This window comes from Vipera berus (genome assembly GCF_964194415.1).
Source record: "Vipera berus genome assembly, chromosome: 4".
Taxonomy (NCBI): domain Eukaryota; kingdom Metazoa; phylum Chordata; class Lepidosauria; order Squamata; family Viperidae; genus Vipera; species Vipera berus.
In genome coordinates this window covers 60,452,838-60,476,532 of record NC_138206.1, presented here as the reverse complement: position 1 = coordinate 60,476,532, position 23,695 = coordinate 60,452,838, and the positions used below count along the sequence as shown (strand labels likewise).

At 42.0% G+C, this 23,695-nt stretch overlaps 1 protein-coding gene across 4 annotated transcripts in view; it reads right to left on the bottom strand.

The window, feature by feature from the left end:
- CASK (calcium/calmodulin dependent serine protein kinase) overlaps window positions 1-22,054 on the bottom strand; it is a 166,268-nt gene extending 144,214 nt beyond the window's left edge. For all 4 annotated transcript variants that reach the window (XM_081327004.1, XM_081327005.1, XM_081327006.1 and 1 more), the window contains exon 1: window positions 21,336-22,054. In XM_081327004.1, coding sequence (XP_081183130.1) covers window positions 21,336-21,394 — 59 coding nt within the window. In that variant the 5' untranslated portion in view covers window positions 21,395-22,054. The remainder of the gene's footprint in view (window positions 1-21,335) is intronic.
- Window positions 22,055-23,695: the final 1,641 nt, after the last annotated feature.

The following is a 23,695-nucleotide window of genomic DNA, read 5'->3' as shown; positions in this document are numbered from 1 at the left end:
CAACATAGCTGCTAATAACTTTCTACGATTTCATATTTTGTAGGTTCCATGTACTAAGTCAATCATCCTTTGAGTTGTGTACTGTATTAAACATGACTGTGGTGATGAAATAAGTAAGTTGGAGGTTATTTATAAATAACTGACCCAGACCCCACCTAAGAAAGCGAAAGTGTAATGCAGTTAACCATAGCATATTCTACTTGCATCCAATTATTTAGTTTAACATGCAAACCTCAACAAAAACTTAAACATGACTCTATTTATTAAGTATATAGTCATATGCCATTACATCAGGTTTATACAAAGTAAGATGCAAAAGAATCAGGCTCATCTTTACTGAATTAATACAGTATATTCACTGTGGTAAGAAAATACTCTTTGCAATCTTAGCTCCTCAGTTGTTGTTGTTAGCTGCGAAGTTGTGTCCGACCCATCGCGAACCTATGGACAACGTTCCTCCAGGCCTTCCTGTCCTCTACAGGAATCCAAATTAAAGCATCCTTGACACACATCATTCAGATCTGAAACGAACACATCCAATGAATGGGCTCACTATTACCTTTAATTATAATAGTGGTTCCCCTGCCAAACTGTAAGTTTGTTTCAAAATAATTTGTCCCAGCAGAAATTCAGCTACTTTAATAAGCATGCTCCAAAATTTCTTCTGAATGTAAACTGCAATACTGCATAGTCTTTCCACGGAAAGACATAACACTGCGCCCATAGTTAACTAGCTTGTTAATCATTGATCTTTGGGTGCTTTTATAAAATGAGTAAAATATAGTCTGACACAGCTTATTGCTATGAAATCCATGTTGACTTCTAAAAACATTTTAAAGTTTTTTAGAAGTCAACAAGTTTTTATAAAAGTTTTAAGTTGTTTATGATCTGCCTAGAATATTCTTTGGTATTGATGTCAGACAAGCTCATCTGTGTTTCCACTAGAATTACCTTTCCCCTTTTGAAGACTGAAAAAATTTTGGCCTTTTTCAATCACCCTTATTGTGCCATTTTACAACTTTCTCAAACATAACGGATCTTTGGTCTGATCATCAACAAGTCTCTTAAGAATACTTGGATGCCATCCATTCAACCTTAATATCTGCACTCATTCAAGAATAGCAGGTAAGTCTAATCATAGATACTAAACATAACTCTATAAGGTAATCTTATTGAGTAAATTCCAACCATATTTTAAACGAAAAATACACAGGTAAAATCAAAAATATTGGGGACACTCCAGAACATACTGTAACATTTAGGTAATCATTATAGTAATTCACTATAATCATGGTTACTAATATCTATATATAGATAGATATAGATAGATAGATGTAAGAGTAAAGCCAAAAATTACAGGTAATGTTCAGTTTACAATCATTTTTTCATTGACCACTTAACTTATGACAGCACTGAAAAATGGACATATAGCTGGTCATCAAACTTCTAGCCAATGGAGAACATCCATGGCATATGATTGTAATGCAGGTGCTGATACGCCTGGTTTGTAATTACACCACTGCAGGGAGCTATAGTCACATGATCACTTCTCTGCCAGCTTTTCCATAAGCAAAGAAAAGTGTGCAATGTGAAAGGAAATGTAATCCTGCTTTTTCTCCTGCCCACAGTATTGCTTACCCATATGCAGCTCCCCTCCAGCCTCTGCAATTTGTACCCTCTCCCACTCCCAACAACACTTCTTACCTAGACTTTCTGCCTCTTTCTATTTGATGTCCCATGCATCTTCAGGTTGATGCCAACTGGGACTGCTGTTGCTAAGGGATGCAGTCATGTGATGCTGTGCTTTATGACTGCATTGCTTATTGAAGGCAATCCTGGTCCCAATTATCCCTGTAACCCAAAGGCTATCTGTACTTGTCAAAAATCAAGGCTTAAACTGAAATTTTTCTTCCCTGGCTATATGTAAGAAAAATCTTTTTTGAGACAGCACACTATGTCAAAATATTATTCACTATTTAAGAGTGGCATTTAGAAGTTTACACTAAATATTATATTTTTAAAAAATAACTTTTTACGTGCCTTCAACTCTTGGTGTCTGCCTGGATTAGTTCCTGAATTTTTCTTGGCAAGATTTCAGAAATGGTTTGCCGCTGCCTGCTTTCCAGAGCTAAGTGAGAGTGACTGGCCCAAGATCTCTCAGCTGGCTTTGCTAAGGTGTGACTAGAACTTATGCTCTCCTGGCTTCTAGCCTGTTGCCTTTAATCACTGCACCAAACTGGCTCCCAAAAATAAGTACAGGTAATCCTTGGCTTATCACAGCAATTGGGACCATAATTGCTGTTGTTAAATGACATGGTCAAAGCACAACATCACATGACTATGCTGATTAGTCACAGTAAATCCAGCAACACTGGTTGCATTGTTAAGCATGACCTCACATGACTGCAACTTCTGATTTCTTGCTGGCTTTCCCATTGACTTTGGCTGGCAGGAATGCTGGAAACTGCAATCTTGTGACCAGGGGATGCTGTGACAGTTGGGACTCTTAAGTACCAGACATACCATCATTCAGGGCCATTGTAATGTGGAATGGAGGCTGAATCAATGGTTGTAAACTGAGACTGGTATATATAGGTATAATCTGCATGCTGACAGCTGGGGGAATATCAATTTTAAGGGGGGGAAAATCCATATTCACTATCTCTCTGTTCATGTCATCTTCTGTTAATTATTTTTTAAAAAGTAATTAAGTTCTAGTCCCATCTTAGGCACGAAAGCCAGTTGGGTAACTTGGACCAGTCATTCTCTCTCAGCTCAACCTACCTAACAGGGTGCTGGAACGCCGTTCTGAGCGTTCTATGAGGAAAAAAGCCCTGCACCTATCCATTTTGCACCAAACTCTGGGTGGTTCACAACCAGGGGATAAACCACAGCTATGTAAAATAAAAATGTTAAAATCAAGATAATTAAAATCAAAGACATTAAAATCAACAATAATAAAACCAAAAGAAAGAAGCCTGGCACTATAGCTTGGAGGAAAAACAAGCTTGTAAGTGCTTCCTGGATGGGTGGCGCCTGCACAATTTCAGTGAGAGGTCTATTCCATAGGGCAGCGGCTGCCAAGAAAAAGGCAGGCTTCCCTGGTTCCATTAGAGGGCAAAATTTAAGGGAAGAGACTCAGACTGTGCCCACTCTATCCAATGTGGTAGGATGGGCAAATATTTTTAGGGAGAGGTGGTTCTCTAAACCAGGGCTTTTCAACCTTTTCACCGATTGTACCACTTTTAGGTTATGGCAATATTCAAGTACCACCTAGCAAGGTGTCAAAAACTTGATGAACAAAAAAACAAAAAACCAACAACCCAAAATCAAAAAACTGTTCAAAGTTGCAATTGCATTGAAATGACTTATGACCATTTTTCACACTTATGACCACTGCAGCATGCCCAGGGTCATGTGATTTATATTTGGATGCTTGGCAACTGATTCATATTTATGATTGTCACAGTATCCCAGGGTCATGTGATCCCCTTCTGCAACCTTTTGACAAGCAAAGTCAATGGCAGGGCTGCTGGTGGCCAAGCGCTAAGGTGAGACTTCCCTCCCTCCTTCCCTGCCTCCCTCTTTCTCATGCCCACCTCCTTCTGAAGGAAGAATGTGAACCACCACCACCCATATTTTCTCTCTTCCATATATTTATCAAACAAGGAAAAGCCTCCAGAGGCAGAAAAGACAAGCCGCTCAGGGAACTAGCTTAAAAAGGCGCATTCCCCTTTAAGAATTAGCTACTGGCTAGAAAGGAAAGTTAAGGAGCCAGCAGCCAGCACTTAAGGAAGAAAAAAAATGTAGTAAGTACTGGCTGCCGGCTAAGGCAGCCTCCCCCAATGGCTCTATTCATAAGTAAAGGAATGCTACAGGCAAAATCCGTTCAGGAGAAAAAATACTTCAAAATTCCTTGCAGCACAACTTACAGCTAACAATAGTAGAGCAATAGAAGCTAACACGAGACATCAGCCATCAGCCAAATAGAAATTGCCAAACACTCCTTAAGAACACAAAGCCCACATTGCATAAGTCCCAGAATTTCAAAGTCACAAAAGCACATAAGAATCCTTCCACTCTCCATCTCCCTCCCTCCGTGCCTCACCTCCAGCTGATGCTACCTTTCTTCATTCCTCTTGGAAGGCGACCCCTCCCCTGCTGTGTTTCTTGCCTGTTTGTTGCTGCCAGCACAGGTGGCTGCCACAGAAGTTGTAGATCGGCTCATGGCTGGCCTGCTTGATCTCTCCTTTCCCCCCACCCTCCTCCTTCATTCCCTTCGGTGCAGCTAGAGCTGACTCCACCTCCTCCCAAGGCTACCTCTTTTTCTCTCTCTCCCTCTCCCGCCCAAACTGCCTTTTATAGCCTCTCCTGACTCCGCCCCCCTCCTCCTCCTTTTTCATCCTGGTGAGCCTGGGGCCTTTGCCTCACCCCAGCCACTCTGCAGCTCCGGAGTACTCTCTCACAGTAAGTCTTGCGCTGCACTGGCTCGTTCCCTCCCCCACCACACTTGGCTAGGCAGGGCCGCCGACCACCTGCCACGTGCTAATGTACCACAGGTGGTACACGTACCACGGGTTGAAAAGCCCTGCTCTAAACAAATTGTGCAATAGTTGTGGACAGGACTAGAGCTGTTATCCTTTGCCTATTCCCTAACCCATTATTATTTTTATATGAGTTATGCATCAATTTAAACAATGTACTGAGGAAGAATTTAATCTCAGCATCTGGTTAGATAACTGTACCATTAATACCAAGCCAGGTATTTCTACAAAAAAAAATATCACAATTACAGCACAGATTATTTTAGCTTTAGTATTTTAGCTGTATTACAATCTTCCCCAAAGAATATCCAAAAATATCATTTTTTTCATTTATAGGAATCCTTTTATGAATACAAGTCTCTAATGTATTGAACACCTCTCTTACAAAAGTGGATTACAGGTAATCTTTGACTTATGACTATTTGTTCAGCAATTATTGAAGTTATGATGAAACTGAACAAAGAAACTTACAACCCATGCCTGAAGCTATGGCTATTGCAGCACCTCCACAGTCATATTATCAAAATTTGGGCCTGCCCACATTTACAATCACAAGGGTACTTTAATTCCTGCACCCAACTATCTTCTCCCTCCATCTCTGTCCATTTGGGTACCCTTCATTCTGCAACGTATTTCTAGTGCCCCTGCCACTGCTCCCACTGCCTGCAGCTGGCCTTTGCGTTCTTTTTTTTTTTTTGCTGGTGGCTGGGCAAGGGGACACGTCTGGGATGCATGAAGGGAGGGTGTGGAGAGATGGTGGCGGTTCCTTGGGAAAAAGTGAAGGCTGTGTGGGAAGTGCTGTTGAAGTTAGTGGTCAAATTGAAGGAGAGGGACAGGGGCTCCCAGGAAGCGCAGCGCACATACTGCAGCTTGTTTTGCGTTTCTGGATAATGAGCCGGTGGGCATTAGCAAGAAGGGTAGCAAAGCCCAGTGCTTACCCAGAGATTCTTTCTTTGCTCTCAGCAAAGCCTTCTTCCTGCAAAGTCAATGAAATTCAAGGGGCTGGGGGAAATGCCCTACCTGAGGCAGGCATATAGAACAGTCTAAACCAATCAGGAGAGCGGCGTGCGATGCCAGTCAATCAAGCACAGACACCTGAAAGCTCTCCCCAAGCCTACCATGCGAGAGCGATCCGCAGGTGTTTGAGTTCAGCATTGCAGAGAAGCAAATTTATTTGCTGAACACAAAATCTTTGCATCAATCCTGTACCCTCTTTTGTATTTTGAATCTTCTTCCCTCCAGTGAAAATTCAGTTTTTTCTATGGGAATACTAAGAAAAACAAATGAATTTCCCAATGTATGTGGCACAGGTTGTGGTAGCAACCACATGGCAGGTGGGGAATGAGGACAGACTTTTAAATGTTGATTGAGGAGTGCAAGAGAAGCCTGGCTGTTTAGGAATCCCAATGCCAGGTTATGTGAGCAGGCATCTTTGCAGATATGCCCCTGGATTGCATGCAAAAGGAGCCTGGCTACTTAAGATATGTAGTTCAAGAGATTCCCCCCCTTCTTTGACAATGTATATATCACTATCACTTTTAACTTTCTATTTTTTTAAAAATCCCATTTATATCCCGCCCTTCTCCGAAGACTCAGGGCGGTTTACAATCTAAGAAGCACAAATCAATGTGCTTAGCAATAGCCTTCATTCTATGTATATGCCTGCTTATTAGGGCTTTCGCCCCCCTGCCCCCGCGGCATTTTTACAAAGTCAGCTTATTGCCCCCAATCTGGGTCCTCATTTTACCTACCTTGGAAGGATGGAAGGCTGAGTCAACCTTGAGCCTGGTGGGACTCGAACCTGCACTAATTGTAGGCAGCTGGCGTTACTTAAGGAGGCATTAGCCCACTGCTCCACCAAGGCTCTTTTTTTGCACTTTTTTGTTATTAATTAAAAAGCAATACAATAAATACTGCTAAGCTTGTAAGCCGCCCTGAGTCTTCGGAGAAGGGCGGGATATAAATGTAATAAAAAATAAAAAAATAAATAAATAAATAAAGGTACATACCATGACAATCCTATAGGATCTATAGATACAAATGTGCTGAGAAGAACATAATATGCAACATTTCTCTTTCTAGAAAAGATACTTTTCCATTATCCAAATTGTATGAATAAATACAAATTCCAGCTGTACAAAATAAAAATATATATATACTGGATTAATATAGTTTAATACCTTCCATTTTATTCCATTTATAAAAGTAAAGGTTTCCCCTGTCTGGTCAATTCTGATTCTAGAGGCGGTACTCATCTCCATTTTGGGGGCAAGGGAGCCAGTGTTCTCCGAAGACATTTCTGTGGTCATGTGACCAGCATGAGTATACACCGAGTTGCCCGGAATGGTGTTACCATCCCACTGAATTGTTACCCATTTGTCTATTAGCACTTGCATGCGTTCGAACTACTAGGTGGACAGGAGCTGGGGCAAGAACGGGGGCTGACCTCATTGCGGGATGTCAGCTTTCCAGCTGACAAGCTCAGCATTTTAACCACTGACCCTTGGCGCCTCCTATTCTATTTATACCACCTGCCAACATGCAGAGAAATATAAATTAATTATAAGTATTTTATCTTATATGGAAATAACCTTGCTTGGTATCTGACGACAAAATCTCACTACAATGCTTTATGATGTGTGGATGTTAGCACAATATAGAATGGTGATCCATAAGAATTCTTGAATTCAAATCTCCTTATGCAAGCAGGTTCACCATAAAATTATGTAAGCCACTTTCATATATAATGTGGGGATGATATCAGCTGCTCTCACAACTAGTATTAGGAAGTCTAAGATAAAAGTTACATGTTTTGCCTGCTTGAAATGCACTATATTTGAGTCTTCTATTTGACCAAATGTACACAAAAAAGGGGAAGGTTACTCAACAACAACTACATCAGGGGTGTCAAACTCAATTTCATGGAGGGCCGCATCAGCATTGCGGTTGCCCTCAGGGGGCCGGGTGGGTGTGGCCTGGGTGGGCGTGGCCTACTGGGTGGGTGTGGCTAGAATGCATATGGCCTACTGGGTGGGCATGGCCAGCTCTACATCATTGGCATCAAGGGTGCTTATGGGGGCCTGGGCAGGAGTGGGACAGATCTGAGGGTCTCTGGCAGGAGGAGGGTCTCTGGGCCAGGGCCAAGGCAGTGGGGGCCGTTCCCTCACTGTTTCCAGGATGGCTTCGCGGGCCACATGAAACCACTTCACGGGCCGGATCCGGCCCCCGGGCCTTGTGTTTGACATGTCTGGACTACATTAAGAGCAACCTCTTGCTTCTTGTTAGATTGCAAAATAGCCTTCGTATCTATTATGTCCATTTTCATACCAGTACATGTTCTATCAGTATGACTTACAGGAGAAATTAGACATGAACAGAAAAAAACTCAAATTATTTCAAGGAAACACGGTAGTATAAAACAATATTTAATTATATAGAGAGCACTGAATACGTTCTGTAAAAATAAATTTTGGTAGCCTAAAATCAAGAGGGCACATTAACCATATTAAACTAATCCTTCTCAGTCAGATGTTTTGCTTCATTACTAATATATTGCCAAAGGCAAAATGGTAGATCACTCTATCGTATAACTGGGCATTCAAACAGAAAAAAACTGCTATAAAAACTCACTGATAAAATTCCAATTGCCATATTCTAACTGTAAATTTAAAAGGGACGCGGTGGCTCAGTGGGTTAGGACGCTGAGCTTGTCGATCAGAAGATTGCCAGTTTGGCGGGTCGAATCCCGAGTGCCGCGTAATAGAGTGAGCACCTGTTACTCGTCCCAGCTTCTGCCAACCTAGCAGTTCGAAAGCACGTAAAAATGCAAGTAGAAAAATAGGGACCACTACAGTGGGAAGGTAACAGCGTCCCGTGCGCCTTTGGCGAGTAGTCATGCCAGCCACACGACCACGGAGACGTCCTCGGACAAGCGCTGGCTCTTCGGCTTTGAAACGGAGATGAGCACTGGCCCCTAGAGTTGGAAACGACTAGCACACATGTGCGGGGGAACCTTTACCTTTAACTGTAAATTTAAAGACATTAATACATATATGAACATTTTATTGATTAGTCTTTCAACCATACTATCAAAGAATACCAACAAAGAAGGTAAATACAATTAAAACTATATTCATTGTGTCAATAAAGTATGTAATAATCCTCCTCAAATGCTGAGGTTGTGTTTACTCTAGTAATGGTGTATGTTCTAAGCCCCAAACTTCAGCTCCTGTATAGTTGTGCTTAAAACTTTATGAATCCTTTTGATGTTTTGATATTTCTGCATAAATATGACCTAAAACAATTGTTCTCCACATTTCCTAAAACTGGATTAAGAGAACACAATTAAACAAATGAGTCTAAAACATTACACTTGTCCATTGATTTATTGAAGAAAAAGAAGCTATATATTCTCAATAAATCAATGAACATGTATAGTTTTTGATCATGAATGTGAGGGACAAAATATTTCAGATTTTTAAGTTTTAAAAATTGCCATTTGGAATAAGGGGCAGCTGACACATTGGACTGATTGCCCCCCCTTTGGGCAATCCTGTCATTTCCTGTGGTTCATGGAGTTGTAGGAGTTGAAATGAGGGAAGTGCTGCTGGTGCTCAACAAAGGATGAGCTTGACCGAACATGAATAAATTGCTAAGGCAGTCATGGCTGAAAGGATCTTTGCACAGGTTTTGTGTTGTACATCAATTGTGCCTGTTCCTAGATTGGGCTAGGGTTAGATTGTATTCCCAGTCACTCATGTTCTACTCATCTACAAATTGGACTACTGTAGTATGGTCTATATGGGGCTGTCCTTGTTGAGTATCTGGAAGTTTCAACTACTGTGTTTCCCGGAAAGTAAGACCCTAGCTTGATTTTCAGGGGTGGGACTAATATAAGCCCTACTCCAAAAATAAGCCCTAGTTTGGGGGTGAGGCACACATCTAAAAATCAAGCTAGGGCGGGGGTAGGGGGGGTGAAGCTGCCCCACCCACCCCGCACCCACTTACCTTACCAGTAGGACTGCCACAGCCAAGCCTCCCATGCCCCAATACTTGTCAAGCTGCGTGGCTTGTCACACCAGTGCCACCGCTCCCGGCAGGAAGTTGCACAGCGCTTCGGGCCATTGCTGTTGCTTGAGGGATGCTGCATGGTGCTTTGCGCCATTTCTGCTGCTCACAGCAAGAAGCCGCAAGGTGCTTTGTGCTGTTTCTGCTGCTCACAAGAAGCCACATATGAGCTTCAGGGCATTTCTGCCAGCAGAAACAGTCCAAAGAGCCACACGGTGTCCTGCCAAGAGCAGCAAAAATGGCACAAAGCGCCGTGCGGCTTCTTGCCATGAAAAGCAGAAATGGCCTGAAGAGTTACGCAGCGTCCTGTTGCAAGCAGCAGAAATGGCCTGAAGAGCCATGTGGCGTCCAGCCATGAATAGTAGAAATGGGCCGAAGCACTATGCGGCTTCTTGCCACGAGCAGAAATGGCACAAAACACCATGCAGCATCCTGCTGGGAGGAACGTAAATGACACAATGCGCCACATGGCATCCAGCCACAAGTGGCAAGCGGCCGCAGAAGTCAAGCAGTGGCGCGACAGGTGTCAGGGTGTGGGAGGCCTGGCTGTGGTGGTCCTAAGGTAAGACATTCTCTGAAATTAAGACCTAGTGCCTCTTTTGGAGGAAAAAAATAATATAAGGCCGGGTCTTAATTTCGGGGAAACACGGTAGTAGAAAATGCAGTGTTAGAGGCAGTTATCTGGGCTTCCAGAACAACACATCATACCTCTGCTCTACAAACTGCAATGGCTGCCAGTTTGCACCTGGGTCCAATTCAAGATGCTGGTGTTAATTTTTCAAGACCTTCATTGCATGGGACCAGATTATCTGACTGACCATCTCTTACCAATTATATCAGCCTGTGCCATTAGATCTGTCAGAGAAGGCATGTTCTGTTAGGGACTTACATTTGATGGGTCCCAGGAGATAGGCTTTCTCTGCTGTAGAGCCTGCTTTATGGAAAATTCTCCCTGCATGCCCCAAAATTGGATTATGTCCATCTTTGTTAATGTTCTAGAAGTCTCTCAAGATCTGGTTTTGTCATCAGGCCTGGGGATCCCAGGTAAAAAGTAACATTCCAAGATGGTCCCACTATTGTAGTTGATACACTTACCCTCAACCAGTTACCGGTTGAGCTCCGGACGGCGCCGGATCTTCGCTCCTTTCGCCGCGATCTGAAAACATACCTGTTCGAACAAGCCGGCCTGGCCTGAGGGTGGGATTGCTGGGGTTTTTATTATCATTTTATTGGGGGTTTTATTAATGTATTTATTGTTTTTTATGGGCATGTATTTAATAACTTTTTAATTTTTGTAACTTTATGTTTTATTCTTGCCCTGTACACCGCCCTGAGTCCTTCGGGAGAAGGGCGGTATAGAAATATTAATAAACTAAACTAAACTCTTCCCTGCCTGTGGTTTGTATATTTTAATTTCAAACTTGAAATTTCACCAAAAAGTTGATGCCTCTTACCTGTTTCTCAGAAGTTTCATCTAAAATACAATCCTCATAGTATTAAAAGCTAAGTGCATTATGTAATGTATAAAAATAGATAAATCTGAATACAGGCTATCCTTTGTTTAGCTACTGCCTCATAGAGTTATGATGGTGATAAAGTAATTTTGCAATCAATCTTTGCAATTATGATATCTGCAGGTCTATAAAGCAAAAGAAGGCTGAAGAAAGATCATAAACACAGTTGGCGTTTCATTTAGCGGCCACTTCATTTATAATGATCAAATTGTCAGTCCCAATTGTGGTCACTAAGCAAGAACTACATGTACTACATATATCATTTCAACCTGTGAAATTCTAACACAGACCTATTTAATACTAGCAATGTTAAAATTTAAATAATTATCTTCCACATTTTGCAAACTGTACTCAAAAGGATCCCCTGGTTACGTTTCTGAGTTAACCTGAAAGTCCAGCTATGCAAAACTTTGCAATCTTTCTGGGCAGATTATTAACAAATGGTTGGCGATAAAGTATTTAGCAAAAGGCTTTAATTTCCAGTTTCAGAATATAAATCAAAAAGAAAGATCCCAGACTGAGATCTTGTAAGATTTCCCTGATAGCTTCTTTTAGGGTAAAAGAATTGTTTAGCCAACAAGACTGCTAGCTCTAAAGTTAAGAGTCTATGATTCTGGTGAGATACAAGCTTGATAAATCTTAAGTATGAACACTGGCATGTAAAATGCAAGAATATTTTTCCCTTGAAGGAAAAAAAAGGCTTAACTATACAGAAACTGTGATACATTTTAAAACTTTCCAATGAAGTTGGCAATCTGTATATTCTTTAATTCAATATATGCTAAATATATACCAAGGAGACTAGTTTGGAAAAAGACAAGCCTGGTTCTAAACTCACAGAAAGCAACATCAATAACCTGCACTATGTTGGTTAATACTAGTCTCCTGAAAATGCAAATAATCTAGATGTTCTAGCAATAAAAGTCAAGGCACATAATGAAAAAATGGGAATGGGATTAAATCTAAACTAATGACAATAGGTACTACAATCAAACTTAGAACCAACAATAAAATGGTGGATAATTTCTGCCTTTGAGGACTGACTGGAACAGTTAAGTAACCAGCAGTGAAAAAATACCTGTCAATCAGTCAGGCACAAGACACCAAGAACCAAGATAGAGTTGAAAAGCACTCTGCGTTAATTCCATGCAACCTATAAACAAGAATCTCATCTACTAACAGTCAAGGCAAACTGGCCCCAGATAAGTCAATGGATTTGGGGGTGGGGGTGGGGGTGGGGCTGGACTTAGGTCTCTTTCAGGGGTGTAGGAACTCGAGACCGATGATGCGTTTCATCCCACCCTCAGCCGCCGCCTGGTCATCTGCTACACAGACTAGCACTTGGGAGGGAAGCAATAAAGGCCTTGCAAAAGATATTCAGGTGCTATGACACATCATGCAAAAACTTGCAAAAATCTTCCCTGTGAAGCTTCATGGCAGTGAAAGTTGAGGTCTGAAGAAACTATATAGAAAGAGAAGTGATACTTTTGAATTTTAGTGTTGCAGAAGACTCCTGACAACATGATGATAGATACAAACAAATGAATTGTGGAACAAATTAATACTGAGTTCTCATTTGTGGCACAAATGACCAGGCTCAAATTATCATATTTTGGACACAGTACGCAAGGTAAGATGGGTGGCTAGCCAATCAATCAATCAATACTACCTCCCTGGAAAAGTCTATATTACTGGCATAGATGGAAGGAAAGAGTAAGGTGAATGGATTCAATTACAACAGCGATGGATACTATTTTATTGTTGTAAAATTTAAAGATGTAGGTTTGGGACAGATCATCATGATGAAACATCTACCTTTATGAATGCGAATAGTCAACACTAACTTGATGGCACATTAGAACATAATTGGAAAGTACCTTAAACTTATGTTGTATATAGTATGCTTTAGGTATGTGTCATGTATGTGTTTCACTCTGAGAGCGGGCAACTAAATTTCATTTTAGATGTGTGCCGTTGTGCCCACAGTAAAAAATAACAACAAAGATTATCTTAAAGGTTTTCTAGTCCAACCCCCTGCCCATGGTAAGAGATCCTATACCATTCTGGACTTTCTTTGGGGTTTATGGAATAGATACGTGTGATCACGAAAAGAATAACACAGGAACACAACAGAATAACAAAGTTGGAAGGGATCCCGGGTTCCTCCAGTCTACCCCCCACCCCAAGTAGGAGACCCTATACTATTTCAGGTAAATGGCTGTCTAATCTCTTCTTAAATACTTCCAGTATTGGATCACCCACAATTTCTGGAGGCAAGTCGTTTCACTGATTAATTGTTCTGTCAGGAAATTTCTCCTTAGTTCTAGGTTGCTTCTCTCCTTGATTAATTTCCATTTATTGCTTCTTGTCCTGCCTTCAGGTGCTTTGGAGAATAGCTTGACTCCCTCATTTGTGGCAGCCCCTCAAATATTGGAACACAGCTATCGTGTCACCCCAGTCCTTCTTTTTCACTAGACTAGATGTACCCAATTCTGCAACCGTTCTTCATATTTTTAGCCTCCAACCCCCTAATCATCTTTGCTGCTTTTCTCTACACCCTTTCTAGAGTCTCAACATCTTTTTTATATTGTAGTGACCAGAACTAGATGCAATATTCCAAGTGTGGTCTTATCAAGGCATTATAAAGTGGTACTAACATTTCACGTGATCTTGGTTCTGTCCTTCTCTTAATGCAGTCTAGGACTACATTGGGTTTTTTGGCTGCTGCAGAACATTGCTGTCTCATATTTAGATTTTTAGATTTTTATTAGATTTATATACCGCCCTTTCCCGAAGGACTCAGGGCGGTTTACAGGGCATTTTAAAATCATACCAATACAAAATACAAAGTTAAAAGACAAGTAAAAGATTAAATTATTCCTGAAAATAAAACCCCAGTTAAAATTCTCAGCCTGGGCCAGAGAGCTCAAAGAGCCAAGTCTTCAGGTCCCGGCAGAATGAACGAAGGTCAGGGGCAGTCCTAAGCTCCACGGGCAGCTGGTTCCAGAGGGCAGGCGCACCCACAGAAAAGGCCCTCCCCCTGGGTGTTATCCGCCGGCAATCTTTTACCGGCGGCACCCTGAGAAGACCCTCCCTCTGCGAGCGCACTGGACGAAGGGAACTTGATGCTGGCAGCAGGTGTTCCCTCAAATATCCCGGACCCATGCCATTTAGGGCTTTCTAGGTCATTACCAGCACCTTGAATCTCACCCGGAGGGCAACCGGAAGCCAATGCAGCTCACGGAGTAGAGGTGTTACATGGGAGTATCGGGAAACCCCCATCACAACTCGTGCGGCCGCATTCTGCACCAGTTGAAGCCTCCGAGTGGTCCTCAAGGGCAGCCCCATGTAGAGAGCGTTGCCTACTAGAACTCCTAGATCCCTCTTGCAATTATTGCTACTGAGCCAGGTTTCACCTATTCTATACCTGTGCATTGGTTCTTTATGAATATGAAGTGGCTATCTAAAATAAAAAATCCTCCAATTCTAGTAGTGTACAAGCACTTACTAACATTAAACAGAGTATGCGCATTACCATAAATTAAAAGATAATTCTTTTAATTGCCAGCTAAAATGATATATCTGAGGGAAAATTCTACTATGTGAAGTTATACTGTGGTTAATAGCATGGCTCATAAATAATAAAATAATAAACCTTTATTGTCAAAGTACAACATGTGTACATTGAGATTAGCTGAGCCTCCCCCCGTGCTCTCTCCCCCCAACACACAGTGACAACAAACCCTCCATCCAACCACACTATGTTAACCAACTACACCACACACCGGCCTCCCAAGTCAATTCTGCATAAGATTATGTCCCATTTAAAAGCCTAACAGCCCACGGATAAAGGCTATTTTTCAGCCTGTTGGTACGGCTGGCTATATTCCTATATCTCCTACCGGAATGGTAGGAGAGTAAAGAGATACCGTCCAGGGTGTGAGTCATCCCTGAGAATCTTCCTCACTCTTCCAAGGCAACGAGCCCTGGCGATGTCATCCAGTGGTGTCAGGGAACAGCCCACAATGTCTTGTGCTGTGCTCACTACCCTCTGTAATACTTTCCTATCCGCGGCTGTCAGACCAGCATACCAAACCAGAATACCATACGAGAGGACGCACTCTATAGTAGACCGGTAAAAGAGGGTCATTAGCTGTTGTTCTACCCTGTTCTTCCGCAAGACCCTAAGAAAGTGAAGCCTCTGTTGGGCCTTTCTAGCCACCTGGGTTGTGTTAACTTTCCAGGTCAGATCTTCACAGAGGTAGACTCCAGAAATTTAAAGGAGGAAACACTCTCTACACAGTTCTCTCCGATGTGAAGTGGGGCAGGTTCCTCCTTTTTTCTCCGGAAGTCTAACACCATCTCTTTCGTCTTGCCGATGTTTAGGTGCAAGTTGTTGTTACTACACCATATGGATAGTTTTTGTACCTCCGCCCTATATGCTGTCTCATCCCCACCTGTAATAAGACCCACCACAGTTGTATCATCTGCGAACTTGATTATCGCAGTGGATGGGTCAGATGATACACAATCATAAGTGTATAAAGAGTACAGGTAGGGGCTAAGCACACAGCCCTGTGGCGTGCCGGTGCAAAGCAGACCCGACCCTCACTGTTTGTAACCGATCCCTAAGAAAGTCTTGAATCCAATCGCAGATGGCGGGGGAGAATTTCAAGTCAGTCAGCTTCTCGATGAGAATGCTTGGCAAAATGGTGTTGAAAGCCGAGCTGTAGTCAACAAAAAGCATCCTGACGTAACTTCCAGGCTTCTCGAGATGACTTGCTACAGAATGTAAAGCAGTAGCTATGGCATCGTCTGTTGACCTATTTCCCCTGTAGGCAAATTGATGTTTATCAAAGTCCAGTGGGAGGCATGTCCTAAGATGTTGGAGAACCAATCTTTCGAAGCATTTCATGACTACAGACGTTAATGCAATAGGTCTGTAGTCATTCAGGCACTCAACTGCAGTTTTCTTGGGGAGTTTTATTTTTATTTTTTTATTTTTTATTTTTTATATTTATTTATTTATTTATTAAGTTTTCATCACTTAAACAAAAGTACTAGAAAGTTATTCATAAGGTAAATTAATATATCAAGCCTAATTCTATATCAGAAGATATTACATTGAAAAATTATCCAGAAAGGTATATAAATAAGAATGCAAAACAAATTATGGCAGGTGATAAATCCAAATCAGAAAATACATTAAACTACTTCTAATTTTAATTTCTAGTTGATTGTTGGGAGCCAAACAGTTCTGAAAATCCTACCAAGAAAGATGCAGAGACTTGTCCAGGCAGTCAACAGGACTCAACACAACACAAAACAAAACAACTAACAGATTACGAAATACCAATGGGGGGCAATATCCATAGTTATTACAAAAATTCTATGACTTCTATTAAATGAATAAATAGATATTTTAAGCACAAATCTGTTTCCAAATTGATCAAAATAACTAATATTGTATTCAGAACAGAATGTTTCAATACAAGTTCAGATTCAAAATGTTTTGCACACGCCTCTTATATCCAGCAATGCAAAAACCTTGACATTTTCCATAGGTCCTTGACTTATGACAAGTGCGACCAGAATTTCCATTGCTAAGTAAGACAGTTTTAAGTAAGTCGTACTTTACTTGTTGGAAGCTGGCTAAGACAGTTACAAATGGTGATCACATAACCCTGGGACAATGCAATAATATAAGTACATGCCAGTTGCCAAGCACCTATATTTTGATCAAACGACAGTGGGGATGCTATGATGGTCATGTGCAAAATCATAATCATTTTTTTCAGTGCCACAGTAACTTCGAATGATTGCTAACCAAATGGCTGTAAATGGAGGACTATCTGTATTTCTCTTTATATTTCCAAAACAACTGCTAAGCTTGTAAGCCGCCCTGAGTCTTCGGAGAAGGGCGGGATATAAATGGAATTAAAATAAATAAATAAATAAAATAAATACATGAGAATTCTACTAGAATCAACAATGGTTTTTAAAAATGTCACTTAGGGTCAAAATATGAAGGTTTCCAACCCTAATAATTTACATAAAAGTAATTTTCATTTAATTTAATGATGGACACATTCTTTTTAGCAATTGTTGAAATGTTATTTTAGATTTTGTATACTACTACTACAAGACTTATCAGAAACAGTGATAAATAATACCATCACATGAAGTACACTAAGGGCATATAAAAGTGACTAGAGAAATTACTTACTATTCCCACAGGAGTAGGGAATTAAAAATCACAGTGATTTTTTTTACACAATGTTTTCTATCTCCTGACAGAACAGCATTATCTAGACTTCCAGGCCATTGATATTACTTAAAAAGGTAAAGGTAAAGGTTCCCCCGCACATACGTGCTAGTCGTTTCCGATTATAGGGGCCAGTGCTCATCTCCGTTTCAAAGCCGAAGAGCCAGCGCTTGTCCGAGGACGTCTCCGTGGTCATGTGGCCGGCATGACTAGACGCCAAAGGCGCACGGAACGCTGTTACCTTCCCACCGTAGTGGTCCCTATTTTTCTACTTGCATTTTTACGTGCTTTCGAACTGCTAGGTTGGCAGAAGCTGGGACGAGTAACAGGCGCTCACTCTGCTACGCGGCACTTGGGATTTGACCCGCCAAACTGCCGACCTTCTGATCGACAAACTCAGCGTCCTAACCCACTGAGCCACCGCGTCCCTTGCTGATATTACTTATGATTCCATTATAAGTAACAAGATCAATACTTGCAAATTATGTTCTGGTTGTTTATAAGATGTGCAATCTTAACTAAAATCAGTAGTATACTTCTAGTCAGATTAGCCATTTCATTTATAGAATTTGTCTCTTGCATTGAAGAAACAACTTGTTTGCTCTTGCCTACCCCAAAACTGCTCAGACTTCTATTCAAGATTTGCCAGTGTAACTCTGGAATTAGAAGGAAGAAAAAAAATCCAAGAATCACAATGACATTTTAGCCCACATCTATAGATTTATTTGCCTAAGTTTAATAAATAATAATAAACTCCATTTAGAAGTTAAAAAGTGGGTAGAGGGGATCAAAACAGAGCTTTGAGACATCTCAAAATTCAGCTACTATAAGGCTGCCCAGAAACCCTCCAATAACTACCATCATATTGAGAAACAACCACTATCATATTGGGCATCAAATCCCAATCTGGAAACAATTTTAAAACAGATACTATGACTACAAGGCCCCAACAGGGCCAAATTCTTCACTATCTAATCCCTGTATCAATAATCCACTAATACAGTTTCTGCCCAAAAGTTAGGTCTGAACCAATCCTGGAATAGTAATCTAAAACTGCCTGGAGTTAATAGACTATCATTTACTCTAAAGCCATGTTTAAAAATTATACAATACAATCTGAGCAAGCAAATTCCAAGGCTACAGAATTTAAATTTGGCTTTCATATAAGCAATTACACAATTATTCCTATAATACAGTTTGGGCAACCCTACAGTTATTATATCTACTCGGGCCATTTCTGGCAGATTTCAGAAGCCACAAATTGTAAGGATTCAAAAGTTGTTTGTTTCAACTCTCCAAGTAGCTTGTCCATTTCTCCATTACCAGTAATGCAAGACAGTTATGTAAGTAAAAATGCTAATAGGTTGGAGGTTTTATTTATGAAAACTAAGAAAGACTGAGTTTCCAGAATCAGCTATGCTTTCATGGTCTTTTCTCTGCGGCAGAGGAATATATATTATGGTCTTATTAAGTTAGATGAGTGTTATAATAAATAACTTCTGAAATAATTATTTTAAAGTCTTGCAAAGTAATAAAACATTATACTGGAAATTGGTCTCTGTGTATTTTACACTTTTATTTATTTATTATTGGGACTTATATGCCGCCCTATCTCCCGAAGGACTCAGGGCGGCTAACAACAATAACATACAATAAATACAGAAGTTAAGATAAAATTAAAATTAAAGGCCCCTGTACAATAAATTAAAATAAATTAAAAAATTAGAGTTAAAAAATTAAAAACATAATTAAAATCCCTGTCAGTCCAGGTCGGCCAGGTGGAAAAGGAGTGTTTTGAGGCCGCGGCGAAAGGACTAGAGATCTGGGGCCATCCGAAGCTCAGGGGGGAGCTGGTTCCATAGGGCTGGCGCTCCCACAGAGAAGGCTCTTCCCCTGGGGGTCGCCAGCCGACATTGTCTAGCCGACAGTACCCTGAGGAGGCCTTCTCTGTGTGAGCGTACTGGGCGATGGGAATTCGTTCCCGGCAGCAGATGGTCCTGCAAGTATCCCGGGCCTAAGCCATGTAGGGCTTTAAAGGTAAGTACCAGCACCTTAAATCTCACCCGGAGGGCAACTGGTAACCAATGCAGCTCACGCAGGAGGGGTGTAATATGGGAGTATCGGGGTGCTCCCATCACTACCCATGCAGCCGCACTCTGCACCAGCTGAAGCCTCCGGGTGGTCTTCAAGGGCAGCCCCATGTAGAGAGCATTGCAGTAATCTATACGGGAGGTAACGAGTGCGTGGGTGACTGTACGTAGGGCATCTCGGTCCAGAAAGGGGCGCAACTGGCATACCAGGCGAATCTGGGCAAATGCCCCCCTAGCCACGACTCCAATATGATCTTCAAAACTGAAGGAGCTACCACTGAAAAGCCCTGTTCCAGGTCAATTGAATCTGAACTTCCTTACCATAATTACATGAAGGATAGGAAAAATGCACAAACTGATATTGAATCTGTGAGGTCAAGGGTTGTAAGATCACAGATATATACTACCATGATCTCAACATTATACCCATGTAAAAAAGTTTTTATATATATATATAATGTGTGGTAAATATTTTTTCCTTTAATTTATTTTGCAAAGAAAAAAAAGAATGTCATAATTATGAAAAATGCACAAGTATTTGACCAAAATGTCTAGGCTCATGCTAAATTATGAGTTTCTCTTCTCATAGAGAAAGTTAGCGAGACACTATCCATATATTGTATAACAAAGTAAAAACTAAGTGTTTGGTGTTAGGTGTAACAACACATTAAATACACCCAACTACATAAAGCAAACAAGGCACAACACTTTCATGAAAATAAGCCTAAACAAAATTCATGTTAAAGTTATTTTTTCACACTAAATCTCTGAATTTAAACAAACATTACAGTAAAGACAGAACATAAATTAAAAGCTACTTTTATCAAATCATAATAGGAGCAAAACCATCTAACTTGTAAAACATTCACTTATAATAAGGGAAGTTATTCTCATGCATTTCCATTTAACTTTCCTTTTTAGTGACATTTCACAGGATTGAACAAAAGAACAATCTCCCCAAACCAACAAGCAGGTACTGAGGGAGGGTGAAACAGGCAGACTGAGCTATATTATTTCACTACCATAATTAACCGCACTTTTCACTTCTAGAATAAAAACTTCGGCTGCCATTTTCAAACAACCTATCAAATTGGACATTCAAAATCTACAGCAGAGGCATTTTAGCAACTGTTGCAGCTTCACTTTGGGGCGAGCAATGAGCCTTAATTTTCAAAGTTGATTAATGAGTAAGAAGGCCAGCATCTCCTGCAGTCATTATTTTGAGACAGAACTAGAAACTGACTTTTTTTTTAACCTCTGTGCCAATTCCTTGCCAATGAGATGAATCTTATGTAGCAAAGAGCAAGAAAATATCTGACATTAGGGACACTACAAAAAAAAGAAAGAAAGAAAAAGAAGGGCGGAGGACCCAGTCCCATCTTTCCTCGTCTACCCTCCAGGTAAGCAAGTTGTCACATACATTTGCACTTAACATTTAAAGCAGAGCAAAACCGGATTTTCTGCAACATCAGACCTCACTAAAGATAACTGTGGTGAATGAAAGAATAAGCTAGCTAGACAAAAAATAATAATAAAATAAAATAAAATAAAAATCCCAACACGTCAGGTCACCTCTCCCGTCGTGTGAAATCGCGTGGGCGCCACGATGAAGCTACTCGTCATACCATCCCGTTCCAGCAAGGAGGATCTGCCCTCTTCTTCCCTTTCCTCGGATAAGACACAGCGGCGGCGCAACTCAGGTGGGAACGGAACCGAGCATCTCTTTCCCCCCCCACCACCACCTCTTTCCTCCCTCCCGTCGGGGAGGCGGCTTTGCAGCCGATTGCTGCTTCGGTCGCCTCCGTCTCTCCCCACACCCGGCCCATTGGCCTGCCCCCCCCCGCAGACCACTTACTTGCCGATCACCTCGCACAGCTCATACACATCCTCGAACAGCACGTCGTCGTCGGCCATGGTCCAGATGGGGGAAGAATTATCCTTGCAGGCGGCCGAGGCGGGAGGGGGCGCGGGCAGGATCCCCTCCGCGCTCCCCGCACAACACGCCGCCGCCGCCGCCAATCAGCACACCACGTTAAATCCCGTCCTTTTAAACACCGAAGAGCTCAAATCCGTCCCGGAGGTTCCAATGGCTACGGCGAAAATTTCACCAGCTGCCGCCGCTCCCCGTTCCTTTCTCCTCTGGGCCTCAGCCGCCCGCCCGCCTCTCTCTCTCTCTCTCCGCTGCCGCCTCTCGCTACCGCCGCCAGGTCGTCACCTTTTTCCCACCCCCTCCGTCGCGAGCCTTTTTTTTTTCCTTTTTCTCCTAGGGCCTCGGAGATTAAATGAAGCAGGCAAAGGCTATCCAGCCCGAGGGGTGGAGCAGCAACCATGGAAGGGATGGATACCAAAATGAACCGGCGGAGGGGCAGAGACGCCTCGTTCGCTCCCCTCCCCCACTGGTGCACACTCACACGCGAAGGGGACGGAGCGAGAGCGCGCGCGGGAGGGGAGGGGAGGGGAGGGGAAAGGGAGAGGCAGACGCGGCTCCGACCACGCGCCGACGACAGCGATAAGTCATTTAACGAAGGGCGGGCGGGCGCGCGGGCGCGCGCGCGCCGTTCCTGTCCCAGTCGCCACCTTTTTAATCAGTCACGCAACCGCCCCGAGGAAGCGCGCGCACCCTTCCTTACAAGAGGGCGCGGGGGAGGGGGGTGTCCCTCACCCGCTCTTCCTCCTCCCTCTTTTTCTTCTGCACAAAGCCACGCCCACAAGTAGCTCCAAAAAAAATACGCGTTTGGCGTAAGGAAGCCCCCCCAAAAAATATGGTTGTTCTGCGCAGGCGCAGGCGCTTTGACGTCATAGAGCAGCAAGGGTGGGGGCAAGAGCGGATGATGCTACTATCTTTTCTCAAGCGGCTGGGTTTTTCTCGCAGCGGTTTTCGAGGCAAGGCTTCGAGATCGAAGTGGCGTCCTAAACGAAGATGGAAAAAACGAGTATGGCTTCTTCGGATGTACGGTTATCGGATAGGAAGGCATAGGAAGAAAGAGCAGATCTCCGTCACGGTGCTTTTGAGTGTTTTTCTTTTTAACGATAGTCAGTCGTCTGTAGTTTTTTTGCCAGAGCAGCAAGTCCTTTTGCTTACGCGAGAAACTAAAGGAAGCTCCGAAAGGAAAACTAGCCAAATTAGCTGCTCCTGTATAACCAAAATTCCTGATTCCAAGTTCTTCTGTTTAATTCTTTTCTGTTCTGGTGCATTTTCCCCTGTTCCTCAATTTGATTAAGAATCTAATATTTCAAAAGTACGGTAGTAGTGAAACAGCATTGCTGAATCGACAGGAATGTGCAGTGAGGAAAGTGGAAAAACTGCTAAAACTACAAGTAGAAGTTCTGGTTTATCCATTCACTGTCCTGTTCCAATTTGGATCACCTACTTCCAGATGGGAAATCAGTTGGGTATCCTTGGCTATAGAGTGATTTATCATGTGCCATCAAGTCTTAGTGACCACATATATTTCTTCCATGACAATCTGTTCCTAATCTAGTATTTTCAGGTCTTCCAATGGTGCACCCATTCACCACCGTAAAAGTCCATCCACCTTTGCTGCTCGTTCTCTTTTTCTTTCCTTCCACCTTTCCCAGCAAAAAATGTTCCTCCGTGAATTATGTCTTTGCATAATGTGTCCAAGAGAGGATAATTTAAACTTAGTCAATTGTGCCTTGAGTGAAAAGTCTGTGTTCATTTGTTTGACAATCCATTTGTTTGTTTTGTTGGCTGTACACAATATTCTCAGCAGCATTCTCCAACACCAACTTTAAAGGAATCAATACTCTTCCGATCCAACTTTCACTTCTATAGAGTGTCAAGGGCAGGGCTTTTTTTCTCATAGAACGCTCAGAACGGAGTTCCGGCACCTTTTTTGGATGGAACCTTGTAGGATAGGCAAGGCGGGTTGTATGACATGTATGAGTTCCAGCACCTTTTTCTTTTACAAAAAAAGCACTGGTCAAGGGAATACCATGAATTGTACTATTCTGATTTTTGTAGCTATAGTATTTAAATATCTTTTACAAGGCCTTCAGGATTGCTTCACCAAGTGCTAGTCTTTGTTGTACAGGTACAGTTGCAAGAAAAAGTATGTGAACCCTTTGGGATTATGTGGTTTTTTGCATGAATTGGCCATAAAATGCGCTCTAAACGTCATGTAAGACAACAATAGAAAAACACAGTCTGCTTAAAATAATACTACACAAACATTAGCTGTTGTCATGTTTTAA